The sequence below is a fragment of the Cadophora gregata genome (genome assembly GCF_030347475.1).
Source record: "Cadophora gregata isolate MNR1 chromosome Unknown scaffold_15, whole genome shotgun sequence".
NCBI classification, from domain to species: domain Eukaryota; kingdom Fungi; phylum Ascomycota; class Leotiomycetes; order Helotiales; family Ploettnerulaceae; genus Cadophora; species Cadophora gregata.
In genome coordinates, this window is record NW_026695938.1 from 1,773,566 (window position 1) to 1,796,394 (window position 22,829).

At 36.0% G+C, this 22,829-nt stretch overlaps 6 protein-coding genes across 6 annotated transcripts; 2 read left to right on the forward strand and 4 right to left on the reverse strand.

Moving 5' to 3' along the window:
• Positions 1 to 1,855: 1,855 nt before the first annotated feature.
• Positions 1,856 to 2,778, forward strand: ONS95_005217 (uncharacterized protein; the record flags this gene model as incomplete). Its single annotated transcript, XM_058498617.1, has 3 exons — positions 1,856 to 1,997; positions 2,119 to 2,325; positions 2,447 to 2,778. The coding sequence occupies 3 exons, from the start codon at positions 1,856 to 1,858 to the stop codon at positions 2,776 to 2,778; spliced, it is 681 nt and encodes a 226-aa protein (XP_058352131.1).
• A 230-nt stretch (positions 2,779 to 3,008) lies between these two features.
• Positions 3,009 to 4,394, reverse strand: ONS95_005218 (uncharacterized protein; the record flags this gene model as incomplete). The annotated part of the gene is made up of 2 exons (XM_058498618.1): positions 3,009 to 3,822; positions 3,944 to 4,394. 2 exons carry the CDS (start codon positions 4,392 to 4,394, stop codon positions 3,191 to 3,193), a joined length of 1,083 nt encoding a protein of 360 aa, XP_058352132.1. The 3' UTR covers positions 3,009 to 3,190.
• Positions 4,395 to 5,416: 1,022 nt separating this feature from the next.
• ONS95_005219 (uncharacterized protein) lies at positions 5,417 to 6,491 on the reverse strand (the record flags this gene model as incomplete). Its single annotated transcript, XM_058498619.1, has 4 exons — positions 5,417 to 5,928; positions 5,991 to 6,041; positions 6,088 to 6,436; positions 6,489 to 6,491. 4 exons carry the CDS (start codon positions 6,489 to 6,491, stop codon positions 5,417 to 5,419), a joined length of 915 nt encoding a protein of 304 aa, XP_058352133.1.
• An 803-nt stretch (positions 6,492 to 7,294) lies between these two features.
• On the reverse strand, positions 7,295 to 7,924 carry ONS95_005220 (uncharacterized protein; the record flags this gene model as incomplete). Its single annotated transcript, XM_058498620.1, has 1 exon — positions 7,295 to 7,924. One exon carries the CDS (start codon positions 7,922 to 7,924, stop codon positions 7,295 to 7,297), a length of 630 nt encoding a protein of 209 aa, XP_058352134.1.
• A 957-nt stretch (positions 7,925 to 8,881) lies between these two features.
• ONS95_005221 (uncharacterized protein) lies at positions 8,882 to 9,667 on the forward strand (the record flags this gene model as incomplete). Its single annotated transcript, XM_058498621.1, has 1 exon — positions 8,882 to 9,667. The coding sequence occupies one exon, from the start codon at positions 8,882 to 8,884 to the stop codon at positions 9,665 to 9,667; it is 786 nt and encodes a 261-aa protein (XP_058352135.1).
• Positions 9,668 to 10,252: 585 nt separating this feature from the next.
• Positions 10,253 to 11,203, reverse strand: ONS95_005222 (uncharacterized protein). The gene is made up of 2 exons (XM_058498622.1): positions 10,947 to 11,203; positions 10,253 to 10,868 (listed from the first exon to the last, which is right to left on the reverse strand). Exons 1-2 carry the CDS (start codon positions 11,114 to 11,116, stop codon positions 10,697 to 10,699), a joined length of 342 nt encoding a protein of 113 aa, XP_058352136.1. The 5' UTR covers positions 11,117 to 11,203; the 3' UTR covers positions 10,253 to 10,696.
• Positions 11,204 to 22,829: the final 11,626 nt, after the last annotated feature.

Consider the following 22,829-nt stretch of genomic DNA (forward strand, 5'->3'; position numbering starts at 1 on the left):
TTTGTTAGGGTTGTGGGGACAGGGTTGAAATTAGAAAAGAATTGGGGTTAGTTCCTCTTTAGAAAGTAAAGAAAGACCCCTGCTTTTAAGTGTCTCTCACTCTCTTTGCTCTTTTTTAAGGTATGGTTTCCTTTCGAATCTCTTTTCAGGTTCTCTCCCTAACCCTCTTCTTCCACCCCCCCCCCCCCCCCCCCCCCCCCCCCAACCTATCTCCTATGTTTCCTCCTTTTAAGTAATCTAACTGTAAGTTAGCGTTTAATGCGAGACGCAATGTAAGAAAGTTAAATAGAGGTCTAAACTGCTGATCCTTTAAAATGTTTGCTTTTCTGTTTTATCCTTTTAAGGCAAATATACAACAGCTACAATTATTGTCTATAGCTCTATAGACATGGGGTTACAGATAGTTCATCAAGAATTGTAAACAGTGACTGTAGGAGAGACCCTGTATGGTGCCTGAACGGGAGTGGAGTGGAGTGTAGAACAGAAAGATTAGTTCAGACTCAGGGACTTGTTTGCTTTCCTGTGGTACATGTTGTGTTTTGAGGAGAGGGGAGTTGCGGAGGGGAAGGATAGTTGAGACAGGGGATTTGTGGCTTGCTTGTGGGATGGGGTTGGGCACAGGTGGAGGGAGGAGAAGATCAGGGAAGGCCCTAGGGATTTTAGTTCTAAAAAGACACAGACTACACCCGCTACAGTTACAGTCTATAAGCAGGTATCTTTTAACTGTTTCCGTCTACAATTCAGTTCATTGTGTGTATTTTCTGAGCTGGATTCCCTGATTTCATATTCGATCTTCCTAATAATTAAGCTTTTCCCTGAATCGAGCCGGACTTTTAAACATTATCTGTAATTCCTAGTGTTTTGTTACAAGTAAGCTCTCCCTCTACCTCTCCCTCTTTCTCCTCTTCTGACCTCTTTCCCTCTCTTTCCCTTTTTACCCTTCCTCCCTGTTTTATCTCTCCAGCTCTTTTCCGAATGTTCCGAATGTACATACAGTGTTGTCATTAGGAAAAGCTCTATCTATATTTTTGATTTCGTGTTATACTCACATACAAAGTCTAAGCTATCCAACCCTCGATCTACCCCTAGTACGTTGATCTATCTGTATTCATAAACCTTTGCAAGAATGGAAGAAGAAGGGGATAGGGATAGATGTGGAAGAGAAGAGCGAGGCGTTGAAGAATGAAGGAATTGATTTTGGGTTCAGTTATTGTGGTAGGCTTGTAAAGTAGATGAGTGACTCATAGGCTAGGTGTAACTATTGTGTCCAAGTATCGGGATGAATCTACAAAGTTGTTTTATTAATGAAGATCTTTAGCACATAGAAAACTGCAGTTCATGTAACTCGATTGTTTAAGACGTATAACTTTCTCGTAGACTAGAATAGTATGTTCTGGCGAGCTGTGCTCTCTTACAGTAGTGTGACGAGGTGGTACATTGTGGTACACGAAAAGTAGTTCATCACAAGTTGGTACATTTCGAGCTGAGAGATCTGCAGATATCAGATTTGGGGAAATGAATTGAGCTACGATGAGTTTGATGAGGAGCACAGCATGTGCTTTCCTGAGGGTCGGGTCGGGGGTTTGGTGTCACAAGTGGTGTATACAGCTGAAGGTACGACGACAATCACAACTTGAAAATGTTACCAGCTTCCTTCCTGGGCGGTCCTGTTCTGATGGTACGACAAGTAATCTCACACGTGTATATGTACAGACATTCTCTCCTCAAACTATGAGGATTTCCGGCTCACTGGTCCTATTACCACCCATTTCGTCAAGCCTCAGTACCTAAGCTCTTCTAATTAACATTTCACTCAACTCAACTCATAACTTTCGGTTTCGCTTCCGCTTTCAAAATGCGTGTCTCTCACCAAACAGTCGCTGCCATCTTGGCCACCACGGTCGCTTCCTCTGCTATCAACATCCAGATCCAGATCCCAGGTCCTGAAGTAGAGGCTATTTCCACCCGGCCGGTTTTCGCTCTCATGGCTCTTCGCTGTATGTTTTTGTTACTTCACCATACTAGTCAACCCCTACATCTGTAAATCTTACACCTCACCTTCACCTCTTACACCCGCCTCTATCAAGCAGATTTGGCTAACACTCCCTCCTCACACAGCCGCAACCCCCATTCACTTATCTCCCATCTCAGCCTTCAAATCCGCACTCTCTCTCCTCGTCCCCAATCAACACGCAATCTGTATACCCTCACCTCCTCCCTCACCCAACCACGCAGTCTTTGTCTTGGAAGACAGAGAGTTGTTCTTGTATACTGAGGAGGGGAATTTCCCGAGGCAGCAGGTTTATGTGGATCTCGAGGGGAGAGGTGAGCCCCTCTTTCTTCACTTGTTTTTTCCTCGATGCTTACTCACCCTTTTGCATCGCGTCATTTCTCTCGTCAAAACACCTTAAAAAAAGAAAGCCCAAGTTAACACTCGGCCTATCAGAAAGCACCGGCCTCGTCTCCTTCACACCAGCCATCCACGGCCCACCATCTCGCCCCATCATTCCCGACGGGGGAGTCCTCGAAGGCTGGGAAATTGTGGACCAGTATCTCATTTTTAGAGGTCAATATCTTGTAGCTTGTCCAACTTTCCCAATTGATTACGAGAATGAGAACGAGGATAGGACTGGGAATGAGAATGCTGGGTGGAAGATCTTTGTTGCGGAGGGTGGAGATGGGAGGGGAAGGAAGGAGGGAGAGGGTGGTTGTTTGGCGTTTTCGGCGAGGATTTTGCCTGTTCCGGAGGGGGACGCCGTGGCGTGTACGTATAATTAGGTGGACTGGGGATAATACGTATGGAGGTGAGTGAGTGAGATGGGAGGATATGAGAGGTGGAATAGGAGTGGGGATGTTGGATGAGCTTTGTGTTATGTTTTGCGTTTTAATTGGGTTTCCTTGTGCCATGGCTGAGATTATGAAGGTTTGGAAAGCTGGAGGGGAGGAAATGAAGTGGAGATAGTGAAGATCACGTCCGAGTTGCTTCCAGTCTATGAAAATTTCATTGTGTTCGTAATGATCATGAATTACAAGCATTAAATTGCTGCTGCTTAATCCCAAGCTATGCATTTTGCATATCAGCCCCAGCGACATAGCTCTATCTTTCTGCTTCACTGACGACGGTCCATCGCTCTTCAAAGCATATCCAGTGTATTATCCTCGGACGACATGTCTCGTGATCTCCAACACCTTACTCAAGATCAGAATCGCCATCAAACACCTTATATTCATACATATCCTCCTCATCATCAGCAATGTCCACTTCAAGCTCCTCCAGCTCACACAGCACCTCTCCCGCAACATTCACAACCCTAATATCCACAACTGGATAAGCATTCCCAAACTTGTCCTTGAACTCGGGCTCATTAAGCCTCATCTCAACCTCATCTGGAGATAGCCCTGCTGCCATCCAATCAAGGACCACGTCATTCCACCTCTCATGTCTCGCGTGCTCCATCCACTCGTTAATATTCTTCTTTCTAATCCTCATTTCCTGGAGTGTCTTATTAACCCTTGTGACGAGATCCACTCTCTTGATTTTAGGGAACGGGACTGTCCAGAAGAATTCGGGGCTTTTGGCCGGGATACCGAAAAACTTGTTATAGTAGGAAATTTCTTGTTCGTAAAGAGGTATATCGTCGGAAGGATCGACGTCTATGCTGTGTGATGGGTACCAAGGGATGAAGCCGTTGAGAGAAAGACTTTCGAAGGGCACAGCGAGATGAGTGAGCGTATTGATGTAGGATCTGATGGAGGGTGAAACAGCTAGGTTCTCGGAAAGGCTGTCGCTACGGAGTTTGTCAACTACTTCTTTGAAGTTCACTGAATTATGGTTGGTTAGCAGTTATTAGATACAGGTGAATTTCTTTGATTCGAGACTTCATCGTGTCAAGCAAGAAATAATGGAGCCGTTTGTAGGAAGTGAGAAGAAATCAAAGCATACCAAAATAAAGAACATCTTCTTCCTTCATCCGGAGCACACCTGAGCCGTTCTTTGTTTCGTCCATTGCAGCAGGCAATTCAGTAGTATGACGCTTCAACCACACTCTTCTACTCTCAAAACAGGCTCTCGACAGCCCGATATCTCGAACAGAAGCATCATGCTCAGCATCTCCACTCTTTGAGACTGTGAACGACGTGTTGAAGGTCTTCTTGCCGGCGAAGGAGCTCCTTAAGAAAGAGTGAGTTGTGCCTCCAGAGGCGGCAGTCTGTGGGGCAGCAATTGAGTTGAACTGCGCTTTGATGTGAATGAGGTTTGATTTCAAGGAATTGGTTGCGTGACGGAAGATTTTCAGACGAAGCTCAAGGGGAAGTTTGGGGAAGAGTGGGAACGTCGTTGCAGCTGTGGTGGGAGGAGGAATGTTTGTTGGGATGGCGTCAGCGCTTGATATCATAATATTATTTTTCTCAATAGTCACGTTCGTCTTCGTCGCGTACGCTGGAGACCGAGACAAGGCTGAAATCGCAGTCCCGCCTGGCCGAGGAGTGAGCACAGCGGTTTGCTCCTGGGAGAGGATTAGTGTTTGATTTTGTGTATGAGACGCTCAACTCACCGGCGTGTGATGTTCTGTCATTGTGGATATTTGGTCGAAATTTGGGGTTTTCTTCGCGTCAGGAAATCTCGAGGTTGTTTGTTTGAAGGAGAGGAGGACGTTAGAGGCGCTAATCACTAGTGCTTTCCAAGCGAGGATAAGTCTTGGCAGAAAACAAACAACGGCAGCTGCTACCATTGCGTGAATGGAAGACATAATCAGTAGCTAAATTGCTACTAACTCATTGTATGTTTTTTTGTATCATAGAATATTTCGAGTGTCAACATGGTCTTCGGAAGTCAATAGAACGACTGGAGCCGCGATGGACTAGCGCACTTGCAGCAAAAGGACAGATTCAGTAGGAAAAAGATGTGGATACATTATGTACAAACTCGCCACGAAGTTATTTTGTGTCCATGAAAGTTGTATTCTGCAATATGTGTAATGCGGACAAATCTGAAGTCAGTACAAACAAAGCCCCCTTGGTGTTGGAGGTGGAATAGCTAACATCCTGCATTTTTCCTTTGGAGGAACATTGAAATCAGATCCTGGCATTAGTATCAAGTTCTGGCGGGTGGTATTTACATCAACACTATGATAATACAGACATGTTGATGTTGGCATCTTAATCGGCATCTCAGGTTTTCACCTATCGCAGGGAATATGTTTTTAGATGAAGCATTTCATTTCGTTGGACACCCCTAGCAAAAGTCCAAGCAATCCATGGAGAGGTATGCCACTCATGGAGCAGCAGCATTTTGTTCAGCACAGAAAAAAAAAGAGAATAAAACCCCCGCAAGCGAGTTCGTCATACCATGCCGAAAACAATGAAAGATATAAAGGAAAACAATCAATAAAGCTCCATCCACAGCCACCCCCTTCCTTCATCTAGAAACTATTCCCTCGTCAGTCATAACCTCACCCGGTAGAGCAGGTGGAAGTCTGATCTTGCCTCTCCAATTCCGAATCTGAACCCTCCTCTCCGGATACGTCTTTGCAGTGAAAGCAGCCCAGTCCTCAGATGCAAGCTCTTCGTCAATCTCCCCATGACTGCAACTATCACCAAGCCTCTGTTTCCGATAATCTGTAGCATATTTTCCCCGATAACCTTCCATCCACTCCAGAACCCTGTACTTCTTGCCAATCTGACTATGGATGCTGTGACCTGCTTCATTGATCAAGTCCAATTGCTTGAGATTTGGGAAGCAAGCAAAAGATGACTTGATGTTGCTCCAAGCTGGATTTTTGGTTCTTGGATCGCTTGGACAGAGATAATCGTAGGGGATTGCGAGGTGCTGGAGATTGTCGAAGTATGCCCGAACGGAAGCCTGCAAGAATGGGTAGTCGGGGTAACTGCGACTGTTGTAAATTTTGCTGATGAAATCGCTCAAGTTCGCTAAATGCCGAGTATATTAGAGAAGTGAATTGTAAACATTCTCCAGACGTAGAGTTACTTACAGGTATAAAGGACATCTAAACTCGAGAGCCGAAGAAGAGATGTCGAATTGTCTCCATTATCAGCTACAACTGCATATTTGAAGACCTTGAGATATACCACGAACGCGAGCCTCGTGACTAGCCTTAGAAAGGGCGAGATTACAAACAGCGTTATCTAATTTCTTGTCCCAGGAGTTTAGAACCTTGAAGATGAGGTGACAACGCTGCTTTGACTTCCGGTATCTGACTTCGACTTCAACATAAATCATCAGACGGGCGAATGCTACGCTATTTGCCGCGATTTCGAAGATCATGTAGCGAAGCTCGGCTGGCAGTTTAGGAAACATAAGGAATACTGGATCTCGAAGTCGACAGAGCCGAGCTGTGGTGATCTTTCTGGTCGCGTCCATCTTTGGAGTTGAGGGTCTGGTCGCGTTGTATGTTGCCAGTATGCGACAGATTGCACTCTTTTGGCGTTAGCGAGGTCTCCAAATACAATCCGGAAAGAAGGTAGCTTACCATATGGGACTCTGGCCTTCCCATCGCGTTCTTGATGTCATTTCTTCCTCGTTGAATCATTCAAGGTTGATGCCTCCCAATGTTTTCGCGAGTTTCAATTTCTGGAAGTTGAGCTAGCATGGAAAGAGTAGACACGCGACAGTGACCTTGAGTTGCGGGCAAGGATTCAAAGCTGAGCTCGAGACGAGGAAGCTCCCAGTGACGGTGACATGATTAGGGAGCTAACTCTGGAGTCGAAAACAGAATACCGCAGGACAACTTCATCTTCGAAACATAGATGCTGTTGAGTCTGGTGAACCATCCGCATGCCCAACCCGTCCCCTCAATTATTATCCAACGACAGCTTTCTTGGATACTGGCATAGCTGAAAAGTTGAAAAACAAAAAGTAATACACCAACAATGAACGTGGTGTTTCAATATCTTCCTACAATGAATCTTACAGCAATCCTCACCCATCCCCCCACACTGTCTGTTCTTAGTTGTCGATCTTCTCAAGAGATGCTTCAGATGGCATGTCTTGTGATAACACCCAGTGCTCATCAGTTTCCGAAATCCAGACTTTGATCTCTGGAATCTGCACCTATCCGCTCTTGACACAAGGATCTGCTCGCAGGGTCTTTATGACTTCTTTCATCACCTCATATTGGAAATGCAATGATGTCACATCAATATCCTCTTCTTCTTCATCATCCTCACTCTCTTCACTTTCTTCCTGGTCACTCTCGTCCTCGTCACTCTGTTCACTTTTTTCCTCGTCAAGCTCTTCGTTTCCATCAACACCTGTTTCCTCATCAGGGTCTTCAGTTTATGCCCCATCTCCTTCCTGGACTTCCTGCTCATCTTCAGAGCCACTGAAGCGATTTTCGTACTCATTTTCCTCAGAGTCGCTATCAAAACCATAATTGCCACTCATGCAACGAACTTCATAGCTACCATCGGGGGTCCACTGTCCATGATCGAGATGCCAGGATGAGAGGATCAGACCGGAGGCAGTTCGAACTTCTCTCAGAGAAGAAAATGCCTTGAATACAGCTAAGAGACCTTCGGAGAGGGTTTTGATTGTGTAACCATCGTATTTCATGAAGCAAGACCATGGAAGGTGAAGAACTTCAATCGACTTCGTCCATTCGTTGGATTTTAGGACCTCTGTAAATCCAGGCATTCGAGAAAAGGTTCCAATGTTGCTGAGATGAAGCACATCGTACTTGTTGAAGTACAACCGTACCCAACTGCTGCACAATGGCTCCTTGGGATTTGGAAGCAGAAAATGTCCCGAGGTTTTAGCCAGAAATTTGGACGGAAAATAGAATTGGTACTCATGGTAGAACTCCCAACAGACGAAGAGGAGAGCAAGACTTCGTTGGGGATCGATAGTGTTCTTTGTGGAACTATCGACAGTATGATCCTTTTCGTCGATAGGGTTCGCGTTGCTCATCAAGCGGGAAGAGCTGATAGTCCACAGGAACTTCGTCTCCTCAGGGTTTTTTCGCAGTGTATCCCAGAGATTGCCTTTGAGATTCTCAAGTACACGCTGCTGGTTGGGTAGATCCCGTACGTTCCAGAGCTTACCTTCGAGGTGGAACAGTGTTGGTTCTGGTGTGCTGTTTCTGAACACTTTTCGGCGAAGCTCCAACGAGAGTTTTGAAACTTGAGAAACTCGACGGCAGGCTCTTGTTGGGAGAGGAGAGGATCCTCTATCTCAGCCATTAAAGTTGGACTTCTATCTGGCAGGCGAGAAGTCATCTTAGCTCGCTGGTAGGATGGTGAGGCTGAGGATATTGATGAGGAAAAATCCGATGTAAGTTAGGGTTCATTGATTCGTGACTCTTGCAGAAGGTATTTTGCGTTCTTCGAGTATTCCCAGATAGTGTTGATCGATCTGAAAATTGCTTTGTAGTGTTATGAGCTGCAGGAACAGTTGTTTTTATTCGAATGTATAGAATCGAAGAATGAGAGTGAGTGCGACCTCGAGACAGGAATAGGTGCGGCTCCTGACGCGACAAATACTAGCGTGTCGCGAAATAGGTGCCTAGGCCATTTGAATGGGTAAAGAGGCAAATTAAACAGACAGAACTTGTGCAAAGAAGCTACAAGAACCATCAGACAGTGCTCACATATTGAAAGCTTTTGTCTATATAGTTGATCTTTATGAATCCCGAAATACTCCATGATTGGTCTTATCTTTAAAGGCCTACCTACCGAGCCATTTTTTCCTGGTTGTACTTCCACGTAACAATGTAGAACGATATTGCTTCGACTCGTTTAAAAATATTAGCGCGATTTTGCGATATGTAAACAGCACCACTCGAGAAAATCTAGCACATAACAAAAACAACCTTGATCATCGAACAACTTTGCAATTCCTTGCTGTAGCAGTCTGCACTCAACAAAGATGGCCACTCTGGCATCAGGATTACTTCACGTACAGCCAAGATCTCAATATCCTCCACCACCACCTCTGCCACCGGGCTACTTCGACTACCTTCCTAGATTCGTCGTGTTCCCGAAACTCCCTCTAGAAGTCCATGAGATTATTTGGAAGCTATGTCTACCATTTCCGCATGTATTTCATGCCTCCGGTAACATATTCTGCGATCCTTTCGAAGAACGTCACATCGTGACCTTCAGTGTTCTACCCGTCGACTCGAGTCCAGAGCCAACGCCAGATGGCTGTGAAACATACAAATCTCGTGTACTATCAATGTCCAGAGCATGCAAGGAGTCAAGAGCAGTTTACCTGAAGGCATTTCCTATCTCTTCACCCGTCGAAATGTTCTGGGACGCCGACAAACTCTTCAACGCCAAGAATAGGGGTCTCATCAAGTCTCGACTCTATTTGTCACAGGAAGACAGATTATTCATGGTCAACATGGAGGAACTTGTCGCCAATCCATGGTTTGGAGAAGCTCTGGGCTTGGAGGAATGGACGGCAGCCATTACTACTCGGTACCGGCTTGCCACCTCAATGATGTTCGCGCCAATTATGTCGGTAGAGGAGGCTTTCCATGCTCTAATGTGGAGCTTGTTCAAAGCATTCCCAAACTTGAAGGAGTTTAAAGGGGTTGTACTAGATGGCCCATGGTACTCGGCATTGGAGGACGCGCTGCTTGAAGAAGACCGAAGTAACCTGAAATCGCTCAGATGTGAATTGAAGGGCGTCAAGTCGATACATGGTTGAGAGAAGGACCTACCGATACTTGGATTCATCAATTCAAGCGATGTGGAGGCTATAGATCATAATATCACGAGAAAGAGTCAGGTGTATGGGGCAAGAAAAGAACAAATAGAGTGAGTGAGGGAGCTCTGCTGTGCCAATGATCTCGAGCAAGCTGGGCGTACACACCAAAACTGTAACACATGTACTGAAAGATTCCTAGCAGCTGTTAAGTACAATCGATAGTGTATTTGAGGAACTCTCGATAGGTCTTTTTGTATGTTGACGTATTGGCTAAGACCTAAGTAAAGATGCCTTCCATGATGTAAGCTACCAAATTAGCTGTTGGTTTATCTCTATATTCAAAAACAAAATTGGTTCATCAGGTAAATAAAATTGGTTTATCAGGTCAAGAGCCTTTATATTCAGAAGATGCAAAAGCTCTGAGATACACGCTGGAGGTAATGAGAATTATCGCTCTTGGTGTAGCCACGATTCTGGACAGACCTTATAGAGTGGTCGTCATTTCTCGGTTCTTGGATCTTTCAAACTATTGAAGGGTCATACAGAGCGATCAATATATGAAACAGGTGATGAAACATAAAGAACCGCGAAATGAAAGTATCATTTTCATGTATTTCTCCGCTGGTATCTGATTCTAGATCCTTGGCATACAAATCCAATCTGCTTCATAGCCACTTCGTAAATATCTCCCGTAGTCCTCTCGGCTTAGAAGGCCATGGTCCGCCCTTGGCAACATCAAAGTGTACTATCAGATCAACCCCTTCCGGAGGCCGTCGAACCACATACGCAACATACGCAACATCCCTAAAATCCCCACTCGTCTCCAATCCCCTAGGCCAAGGAAGTATCACTTTCACTTTTGGCTGCCTAATACCCTTGAGGGGCGCCATCAAAGCCTGTTCTGGTACTCTGACACCGTAATCGAGTATCTCCACAACTAGGTGGGCGACCTGCACTCGCGCAAAAGCTCGCCATAGCCCTTCCCACTGTGCTTCATCTGCTTTATGACTGCTTTCATCGCGAGTAAAGTCATGTCCAGTCTTGGGCTTTCACGTACATGGGACTATGGACTCCATACTGTAAATGGAGATGTGCAAGGGCTAGAGAGGTCTGGGGAACGATGGTGCTGAATCGTTCGGCGGCATTGTTGGGTAGCTGAAAGGTGATAGAGCTGTAGACCATCTCTACGAACTCAAGATATCTGCGAGAGAGGTAAGTCAAGTCAGCGGTGATCTTACTAGAGGTCCGCATCAAAGTTACTGCAATAGTCACAACCCACATTTGTCTACAGCAGAACAAGAGAGGAAGTATTTCCCAACCATTCCTCACACTTTCTCGGTATGCCGTGTCGTAGGACTGGCAGATGCTATCCCTAGATTTCCAGTCTTGAAAGAAGTCATGTAAATCTGGCGCTTTACATCGCTTATGTGTTAGTTTTCCGTCGCGCATAGTGATGTGCTGGAGTGTTCCGAAGGAGTCCAGGACATAGGTATATACTTGACGCCGCACTTCTAGTGGTAAGGCACATAGAAATAGAGATCAGTGTAGTTAATAGTTTTCCCGTTCTTGGTAAACTACCAACCGACGCGCGTGCGTTGAAGCTAGCCTAAAACGGACGCTAGTCCGTTTTAGCAACTTAGAACAGCCGTTCGTTTTAAAGGTTATAAAGAAACGAGGTAGTTACTAAGAACGGACTAATAAACTAAGTATAATTTTACTATATTTTTTAACTACTATTATTATAATACTTATTTCTAAAAAAGCTAAAATTATTATATAATAATAGTTTTAAGTTATATATAAAGAATATTAAGTAAAAGTAATATAATTACTTATTACGGACCGCCTAGAAGCCTAGCGCTCCTAGAGAGATTCCCCTAGGTACCTAAGAGCTCCTAGGCAGAAGGGGCTAAGAGATTATAAGCTTAAGGAGGCACTTACTCTTAAAAGAAGTCTTCTAAGAAATAAGAGCTCTTAAGAGAACTTCTTTCTTATAATTTTATAATACTATAGTAGCTATATATATTATATAATCTAAGTACTATAGTTAAAAGCGCTAGTTCTAGTAACTTAATATTATATAATAAATCTCTAGATCCTTAGATCTTATAGTAAAAGAAGGAATCTAAAGATCCGCGGATCTTATATCTAAAAGATCTATAAGAATAAAAGTTCTATATAAGACTAGTATATCTGCTATTAGATAGGAGCTTTATACTTAACTTTAAATAATATTTCAATACTTAATAACTATCTTCTTATTTATATAATACACTTACTTCTTAATTATTAGAGATTAACTATAGCCTTCTGTATTTATAATAAGTAAATACCGGACTATTATATTACTTTATAATTTTAAGTTATAATTAAAGTAAAAATAAAGTAAAAGAGAAATAAAAGTCTTATATATTTTAGTAAAGCTACCTGGTTTTAGTACTTAATATAGTAGAGGGATATTATACTACTAGTGCAGTTAGGTAGTAGTACTTAGATATTTTTAACCTGTTATTTCCTTAATAATATTATTATTAATAATATTACTTAAGATTATTATAATAGCTATACTTTTTTAAAAAGATTCTATTTAATCTATTCTCTTCTTCGCTTTTTAGTTAATAAGTCCTATACTTTAGATATTATAGTGGGGTAGTGTGGTTCTAGGTCGGAAGATAATTAGCCTGTTTTGTAAAGTTATATAAATAGGCGCGATAGCGCGTAACGAATATATTATTTTCTCTCTCCTACTCTTACTACTTATTTAATTAGTAGTCCTCTACGTCCCTGCTTACTATACACTTTAATAGCACTACCCTACCTCTTTATATTAGTAATAAACACAGGGAACTAGAAGTAAAGTAAAAGAATAATTAGAATATAGCTAAGCTAGTAGTAAAAGTAAGAGTTAGAATTTTATCGCTTAGTAACTTAGTTATAGTAACAGATAGATATATAGGAAATAGCTAGAAAAAAGAAGCTTAGGGAGCCCTTATTTAGCGGATAAGATATTAGGAAATAGCGGAATATAAGTAAAAAGGGCTAAGAAGGTATAGAAGGGAAAGTTATTATAATAAGCTTAGAAGATAAGGTTACTATAATAATAGAGAAAGTTTATATAAGGAAAATAAGTAAGAAATAGATAAATATAAAAAGAAAGTAGGTCTAATATAAAAAAGGGACCTGAAGTAAGGCGAAAAAGGGATATAAGGAAAAGAGGTTAAGAAAGTTAAAGTAGTTAAAGGAACTAAGTCTAGAGGTTATAAGGAGTATAATCGCTACACTCTTACTAGTAACTCTAGTACTTTTAACTCTAGTAATATCAGGTATACTATACCTTATAAATAAGTACTAAAGGTTTAAATTATTTACTAAATTCCTTAATATAACTATATTTCTAAGAGATCCTAAGAACTAGAGAATACTAAGTATAAAGGAAAGTAATATAATAGAATATATTTAAGTTTAAGAAGAAAGCTATTAAGAATTAAGAACTACGAATTCTAAGATAATAGAAGTTAAGTATATTTTAGTTATACTAGCCTTAGGTATATTAAGCGCACTGTACTTTAAGGGAGCTAATATTACAGAGTTCTTAGAATAGTATACTAATTAGTATAATAACGCTTAATTAAAGGATATAAACTAAATTAAATAGCTTCTCTAATATTATAATCTTACTATTAGTTAGTATATTAAGACGCTACTAGAGTAGATAAGTAAGAATTAGGAAGAGCTAATAGTCTCTCTTTTAGAGAAGTATAAGGATTAAGATACTTTTTAATAGATAAACTCCTAATTATTCCTTAAGGCTTTAAAGTTAAAACCGTGAACTATAGAAAGCGATATAAAGTAGTTTATTTGATAATTCACTATAATATTAGCTACTTTAGTAAAAAGGAGCTAGTTAGAAAATTATACTTAGGGAGTATAGTTCTTAAATAAGCTACTAGGGGATATTCGTAAGAAAGTAATACATAAGAATAAGGTTAATATTAATAAGCTAAGTATAATTAAGTTTAATAACTTAGTTAAGATAGCTACTAAGATTTATATATCTAATAAGATAATCCGAGAGTTTTCTAATAATCGCGTGAAATAGAAGAGCTTTAGTAAATTAGTAAATTCACTTAGCTAAGTACTTATCGCTCCTAAAGTAGAGGGTTAGCTAGTTCCCCTTATTATTAGCTTAAAGACTATATCTATAGAAGTAGTAAAGGAGATAACCTAAGTATTTAATACGCTAGTACTAATTATAAGAGTGTTATAAGCTTTATAAGTACCCGGGGGAAGATCGGGATTTAACTTACTTAGTAAGGGAAATTAGTTAGGAGCTTACTTAGTAAGACCCGGTAATTAAGTTAATTTATCTAGACTACCGCAGGGGGCTTACTTAAGCTAACCCCGGCATCTAAATAACTTACTAATTAGAGTATATATAGTAAGTACTTATAAAGATCACTAGAACTAATATTTCTACTATTTAGAAAATAGGTATTTCCGTAAGGACTACTTAGACTTCCTAATAGATATAGAAAAGGGGCTTATATATAACTATTAGAGTTAGATATATTATAGATATATAGGTAGTAGAAGGTAGTTAGTTAGGTAGCGTAAGAGAGTCCTAGTAATAAAGGGTATATGAGCTAGTTAAAAGGGAACCTTAATATAGGGAACTAGTAAAGGATAAGCTAGAGGGAGTAGTTCGATAATATAGCTAATATAAGTACTATAGTACCTTATAAATAAGACTGAACCTATAAAAGTAATAGTAGTAAGGGTAGTAACTTAGGATAAGTCGGATATTAAAGAAGATAAGGGGGACTAAGAAGCTATAGGAATATTAAGAGCTAGAAGTAAAAAACTAAAAAGCGGAAAAGATAATAAATAAGTAAACCCTAGGAAAGTATTAAAAGGGCGAGTTAAGAAGGAAAAGGACTTAATAGCTCTAAAAGTTTTATAACTTAGAAAATAGAAGTAGAAGGATCTAATTAAAAGAGTATTAAGAGAGGGAGTATAGTAAGAAGAGGTTATTAAAGAAATAAAGATAAATAAGAAGTAGACTAAGAAGTTAAAGAAAGTTAGTCTAAGAGTTACTAAGAAAGTAAAGTAATACTTAGATATCCTAAAGTAAGGGGTATAGCTTCTAAAGCTATTAAATAAGGTCTTAGATAATAAACTAAAGAGTATTACTAGTAAGGAAGTACTTATATACTCTAAGCTCTTATAGAAACTACTTTTTAAAAATATAACTATAATAAAGTTACTTTAGACCTTTAAAGGGGGAGTTAAAGGTAATTAAACTGACTTAGTATTAATAAAGTTAGCAGGAGTAGAGAAGATATCAGAGGACTCTTAAGTCTTAGTAATTAGGAGCCTAAAAGTTAGAGTCCGACTAAGCTCTCTAACTATAATAGCGCTTATTAATTACGGATTAGAAGCTAATTTAATAACTTCTATAATTACTTTAAAGGCTAGGCTCTTTATTCGACTTAACTCTAATCTTAGAATAATAAGCTACTTAGAGAAGTAGGAGAAGTTTAAGGGGTTATATAAGAGAGTTACTATAGAGATCAGAAGTATCTTAATAGTAGGGAGTTTTTTTACTTTAGTATAAGCGGAGAATAATATAGTCTTAGGATAACCCTTTATTATAGTAAGTCTCTTATTATTTTCTTATAGTAGAGGTTATTAGTTTACTATAGTTATAAATAATAACTGAACTAAGTAAGTTATAGTAAAGGTCATAGATTTAATAAGGTCTTATACTAAATCGGATATTTTCCTAGAAAATACTTAGCTAAGGCTATAGTAGTAAGTAGTTCTAGTGATAGATCTACTAAAGGGAGGAGTGAGTTAACTAGTGTATTTAACCTGCTTAATAAGGGAAAAATAAAAGTATTTTTAGTTATAGTATTTACTAAGCTTAATAGGGAAAAGGATAAGGATATAATTCTTTTAAAGAGTATAGATTTAGTTATACTTTTATAAGTAAAAAGGGTTTTTCTTATTATTAGAGTTTAGGGTACTTATAAGAAGAAAGCTAATAAAGTTATTCTAATTTAGAAGGGAATTTTAGATAAGTTAAAGCTAAGGGGAAAGCTAGACTAAAAGTAGAGGCGATTAGAATAGAAGAGAGTTAAGGGGCTTATTAAACTACCTTACGAATTTAATAAGTAGATAACCTTAAAGTTCTTAGAGTTACTATATAAGACGAGGTTAATACTAGAAAGAATAAAGGAGATAATAATTAGAGGAGGATTATAGTTATAAGAATATAAGCTTTTAGAGGAAATACTATATAAGCGCGAGGCTATAATAGTATTTAACTTCTCTAAATACGGAAAGATATATAAAGATATCTACTTACTATAGGAAATTTATATAGTTCTATATAAAGCTTAGTAAGCACTTAGATTCTTAGTACTAAAATATCTATATAAATATATTAAGGATATACTTATAGAGAGGCTTAAGACTAGTACCTTAGAATATAGCTATAGATTATATAGGAATCAGTAGTTTTTAGTTAAAAAAAAGAGTAGAGTATATTAGATAGTAAATACTATAATAAAGTATAATATAGTAATAATTCAGGATACTAACTTACCGCCTAATATCAAGGAAATATTAGAAGATTTTACAGAGTATATAATTACCTCTTTAATAGACTTCTTTTCCGGGTATAATCAGGTTACCTTATATCTAAATAATAGAGACTTAAATATATTCTAAATATTACTTAGTCTCCTCTACTATACTACCTTAGTTTAAGGGGCAACTAACTCTATTATATAATTTTATAGGGTTAGAAAAGTAATTCTAAAGGATTATAAGCCTAAGAGAGCTAGGATATTTATTAATAATATTCCTATCTTAAGCTCTTACTTAAAATATAATAATAAGGAGGTTAAGCTTAGTATTTAAAGATACGTCTTAAAGCACTTTATTAATTTAGATATAGTCCTAGCTAATATAAAGAAGGCGGAAGCTATAATTAGCTTTAAGTTATAGTTCGAGGTTAATAGCCTAAAGTTAGTAAGTTATATTTATACTATAGAAGGTAAGTTACTAGATAATAAAAAAGTAATAAGAATACTTAATTAGTAGGAATATTAAAATATAACTAAAGTCAGGGTGTTTCTTAGAATCTATAGCTACTATTATATCTGGATTATTAATTACACTAGAAAAGCTAAGCTATTATACCTTTTACTTTAAAAGGGGGTAAAGTAGAAATTTAGGGATATTAAAAGGTTCATAATAGATACGCTGAAGTTAACTCTAATAATAGCCCTAGCGCTAGTAAGGCTAGATATCTCTAAAAGAAGTAGTAAAGTAATTCTAGCGGTAGATATAAGCTTATAAGGATAAGAGATAGTCTTAATATAGCTAGATTATAACCTTAAGTATTATCTTATTAAGTATAATAGTAGAGTATAGATAACTACAGAAAGAAACTATAATATTACTAAGAGAGAGTATCACGGGGTTTTAAAAGTATTAAAGAAAGTTCACAGGGTCCTAATTAGCTACTACTTTATCCTAGAAACGGATACTATAGTTCTAGTTATATAGCTTAATTAAGAGGTATTAGACTTACTTAGAGCTTTAGTTATAAGATAGATTACTTAGATATACCTTTTCGATTTTAAAATATACTATATACTAGGAACTAAATATATTATAGCAGATAAGCTATCTAAGCAGCTAGCTACTTAGAAAGAGTTAGATACTAAAGCTTTAGAAAAGGATATTAACAACTTTATAAATACTTAGTTTAGCTAAGTTAAAGTTAGTATTTAAATTAAGAGAGTAACTCTTTACTTATAAGGAGTATAGAGTTTAGATTCTAAGCTTATTATAAAGTATCTTCTTACGCTAAGGTAGTTAAGTAAAGTTAACCCTAAGGACTTTAAGGGATTTAAGTAGTAAGCCCTAAATTATATAGTTTAAGACAGAGTTCTATATTATTATACTAATAAAGGTCTTCTAATAAGAAGGGTTATAGATAATAAAAGGGAGTAGTAAATAATCCTTAAATCCCTCTATAAGGATATAAGCTATAAAAGATAAGAGAGTACTTATTAGAAAGTTACAGAAAGGTATTTCTAGGACTTATTATACCCGGATATAAAGGCTTATATAATAATATATAAAGCTTATTAACTTCAGGACTCTACTAGGATAAAGAAAGCGCTTTATCCTATATAGACTAGCGCTCTATAAGCTAAAGTAAGAATAGATATAATATATTTACTACTAAAGTAAGGAAAGTACTACTTAGTTATAGCGCGAGATAATCTATCTAAGTAAGTTAAAGCTAGAGCCCTAGTAAATACAACTTTAGTAGCTATTATAGATTTCCTCTAAGAAGATATAATATATTACTATAAGATCTTTAGAAAGCTAGTTATAAATAGGGAGCCGGAAAATAAGAAATAAGTAAAAGAGCTCGCTTAGAAATATAAGATCTAAAGAGTAGTAGTATTAGCTTATTATACCTTAGTGAATAGAATAGTAAAGCGAGGTTATAAACCTATTATAAACGCCTTAATAAAGATAACAGATAAAGGGATAAGCGATTAGGTTAGAAATCTATATATAGTACTTTTAGTAGACTACTATATAATAAAAGGAATAACTAGGTATATACTATTTTAGATATAATATAAGTTAAAAGCGGTTTTATTAGTTAAAATAGGAGTCCCTACTTAGAGGGTTATAGATTAAGAGAATACTTAGATAGAGGCAGAGACTTTAGTTCTTTATATAAGGTAGATTTAGATTAGAAATAAAGATTTAAAGGAAGTAACTATAAAGTAATATAAGATATAAGTAATAAGTAAGGATAAGTTTAATACTAGTTAGTAGATTTATTAAGCGGAAATTAAAGTTAATGATATTATTCTACTATATAATACTAAATAGGAAGTTGATATATCTTCTAAACTAAAGCTTAGCTACTAATAGCTTAGCCCGTATAAGATTAATATAGCTATCACAAAGAAAAGAATATATATACTCTCGGAACTCTATAGTACTTAACTTAGTAGTATATTTTTAGGGAATCGACTTAAGGTCTTTTATAAAAGGGACTCTATCTAAGAACTAGTTGAAGTTAGTAAGGGATTTAATAATTCCGAACTTAAAGATCTAAGTAAGAGAAAGGGTATAGTAACTAGTAATATAAAAAGTGACTTAGGAAGTGATATCCTAAGTATTACGCTAGTAATAAGGAGGTAAGTTAGAGTAAAGAGAGACCTCTAAGAACTAAAGGAAAAGTAGGTAATAATTCCGGAAGATAAGCGTATAGCTATTATAATTAAGCTACTAAGCTATAGGATAATTTAACTTACTTAGTAAGGGAAATAAGGTAATAAAAGTTCCTAAGGAAGCTAGGAATTTTAAATAGGAGATATAAGTTATATTTACTTATTAGGTAAAGGAATAAGTAAAGTTAAATATTATTAAATCCTATCTATTAACTACTTATAATAATATTAGAGTTAAACTAAGAGAAAAGGAAATAAGTAGTATTATAAGTAATACTTAGAGTAATTATTATACGAAGAAATTAAAGAAAATAATCGCCTTAAATACTAATTATACAACTAAATAAATCTATATAGATAATAAATATAGTAGTAAGGGGAACCTATCAGACTAAGGGGGTAGTATCCTTAGCTATTTTATTATTATTAGTATTTATTTCTTTACTACCCTTACTATTACTATTATTATTAGTACTATAGCTAGCTAGGAGAGGAAAGTACTTACCTATGGAAGAACTACCTAGTGCGCTGCGCTTAGTAAGAATAGCTTTAGTAATAATTTAATAAATATATCCTTTAAAGCAGGTTATATAATAATATTTACTATTAATATCTTAAGTAAGGGCGCTACTAATATAACTAATATACTTAAGATTAAAGTATATTTAATAAGTAATAAGGTAAGACTAAGTATTAGCGGGGTCGGAAGTATTCTTATTATAGGGGTATTACTAGAGGTACTTATTAAGAAGTAACTTAATCTCGGGAGAATAGCTAGTAATAAAGATAAAAGTAGTTATAGTAGCTTTATAATAAAGGCGAGCTTAGCGTGATCTAGTAGTAGTTCCGGAAGTAGTCTTAGGAGCTTAATACTTAGTAGATCTTTTCTTCTTCTTCTTCTTAAAATAGTTACTATTATCCTTATTCTTAATATTATTAATATTAGTATGAACCTTAGTATCCTTATTACTATTAATAGCTTTCTCTAGAGATAGAGTAGTCTTAGAGGACTAAGTAACTTAAAATAAGATTTTCTTAGAGGTTATAAGAGTAGAGGTAGCAGTAATAAATACGAGCTTATATTTAATAGTAGGAGTATTACTTTCGTTAGAATTATCTTAATCTAAGGCGCTATTTATATACTTATTAGTATCCTTTAACTTCTTTATAAAAGAAGTCTCTTTCTTAGTAAGCTTTTCCTTCTTAATAGTACTCTTAACACGGATAATACTAAAGGTAGAAGGGTCTTTAGAAGATAAGCTAAGAGTCTTTATAAGTAAGTTAGTTAAGAGCTTAAACTTAATATACTTCCGTAATTCTTTCTTCTTATAGTTATTAAGAGAGTTACTACTACTAAATAAGTGCTTATTACGCTATTACTTATAACTATTATATTCCTTTATAGAGATAAAAGTTAGGTTTAAAATATTTATATTAGATCCTATAGTAATATTACTATAAAGAGATATATTATTAAACTTTATAATAAGGTTATCTAGACTAAGGAAAGCGTAACTTATAGACTTCTAATTAGAATATATATAAAGATATAAGAGAAAATTAATCCTCTACTTATTAGATACTTCTATCTTAGTAAGGACTTACTTATTAAAAGTAAGGACTAGGAGGCTAACTATATAGTCTAATAAATATATAGTCTTATTAGCTTAGATAGCTGCTATAATATCCTAGATATAGACTATACTAGGGGTTAAGCTATATAAAAAATACTCTAAGATATACTAGGCGGAGATAATCTTTAGAAGTAATACTATAGTAATAGAAGTAATAGAGGTATAAGTTAAGAGTATAGAAAGTATAAGGAAGGTAGTAGAGTATAAGGATAGTAATAATAATATAAGGAAGAGAAGTAATTATAGAAAAATAGTTATTAAAAGAAAAAAGAAAATTTAAAAAAATAAAAGTATAAGAGGGTTTTTATATTAAGTGAATAATAGTAATAAAGCTATAGAAAAAGTGAATTTAGTAAGAAGAAGTATAAGATAATAAATAAAAAAGTGAATTTTAAAGGGGAAAAGTAAAAAAAGTAGAGAAGTTACTAGTTATTTATTATATATTAGTTACTAGCAGGTAGCGTAATAATACGATTAGAGGAATAATAAGCTATAAGCTACTAAGCGAGGTATAAGAGCTTTTAGAGAGGGATTTAAAGCGCTAGGGATTTTTTTCTAATTTAAAACTTTTAACTTTCTTTAAAAAAAAATAATAACTTCCCTATATTCCGCGCTATAATAACTAAATTACTATATAGATATAATAGTTCGCTATAGATAATAGGGGAGATATAAGTATAAGCCTAGTCGAAGTACTTATAAAAGATAGATTACTAGCTTTTATTAATTTTAATAAGGTAGTTATATACCTAGATAGGATCCTACTATAAGACTAGTATAATACCTAGTTAAAGGTCCTAGAGATTATAATAGCGTACTATAATAGGGCTAAGGAACTTATTAAGTAAATATATAAGTATATAGAAAAGTCGGGAGTATTCTAGATTTATATATTAAAGAATAAGTTTTATTAGTCTTAGATAGAAGTTTAAGTTATAATTATTAATAATATAAAGAAGAGAAATAAATAAGGTAAAGCTTATAAGAATATAGTAAAGAACTAGATAAACCTAGAAGTACTAGCTTAGCTAGTAATTAAATTAAAGGAATTCGTAAGTTACTACTAATAAGCCTCTATAAAGATATCTATTAAGGAAGCTAGATTATAAGTTAACTTAGAAGTCTAGAGATAAGTCTTAAAGCTATCTTATTAAGGGATATCTAAAGTAAAAGAAATTATTATAATAGATATAACTTATATAATAAGCGTGAAAGTAAGAGGAGAAAAAGTAAGGAAATTATTAGAGAGGGAATAGAGGAGTATTAGAATATAAGTCGGTATAAGAGGCTTTATAAAAGAAGAGGTATTTATAAAGGAATTAGAAGATACGCCTATAGCTATAAGTAAGAAGGAAAGGAGCCTTAGTAATATTAATAATTTAGCTTACTTAGCAGAGGAAATTATTATAGGTGCTATAGTAGCTTTAGCTCCTTAACTATATTAGTCTTAGCGCTAAGAGGAAATAAGTAAAGCTATAAAAGAGTTTAGGTTTATATATAAGAAAAGAGCTAAGATTAATAAGGAAAAGGTTAACTTAGTTAAAAAGGAACTAAAAGAATAAGAAAAGTAGGAGGTTAATAAAGAAGGCGGAGATAAGTAGAAGTATAACTATAGGAAGAATATAACTATTAGCTAGAAAACTGTAATAAGAGGAAAGAAAGTTCTACTAATTATAGTAATAATAAAGCTCCTAAGTAGGATACTAGGATTTTAGTAAGTTTATTATAATTACTTATAATTAATAGTAGAGTATATAAGTCTCTATATAAAGCAGCTCTTAAAAAGTTTAGTTATTAAGAGATTACGTATTATATATAATAGGAGATTAGAAATCAGAAAGCTAAAGATAGACTCGGAGACTTATATTTAGTTTTATATAGCTAATCGCTTTCCTTACTTATTTAATAAGCTCAGATCTTATAAATTTTATAAGAAAGAGAGGCTTAAATTATTTAATTATAATTAGAAGCTAATTCTAGATAGTTAGGATCTAATAATCTTACTATAGTAGAAAGAGAATAAATAAGTTATTTACTCTCTCTTTAAATAGTAGTTTAGTTTCTCTCTTAGAAAGTAAATCTATAATAAATTAGATATATACTAATACTACTTATAAGAGATTAATAAGTATAAGAATATCAGATAACTATAGAATATATTTTTTTTAGTAACTTAGTAGCTTATATACTAAGACCCCGCTTATTATATATTATATATAGCTCTTTGTTCTGATAAGAAGTAGAGACTAGTTAGTT

Bases quoted from the DNA above. Each gene is read 5' to 3' on its own strand.
- ONS95_005222 (XM_058498622.1), bottom strand. From the start codon at position 11,116: ATGCGCGACGGAAAACTAACACATAAGCGATGTAAAGCGCCAGATTTA. The intron at 10,869-10,946 runs GTGGGTTGTGAC...CCTCTCTCGCAG, and splicing joins TTGTTCTGCTGTAGACAAAT to ATATCTTGAGTTCGTAGAGA.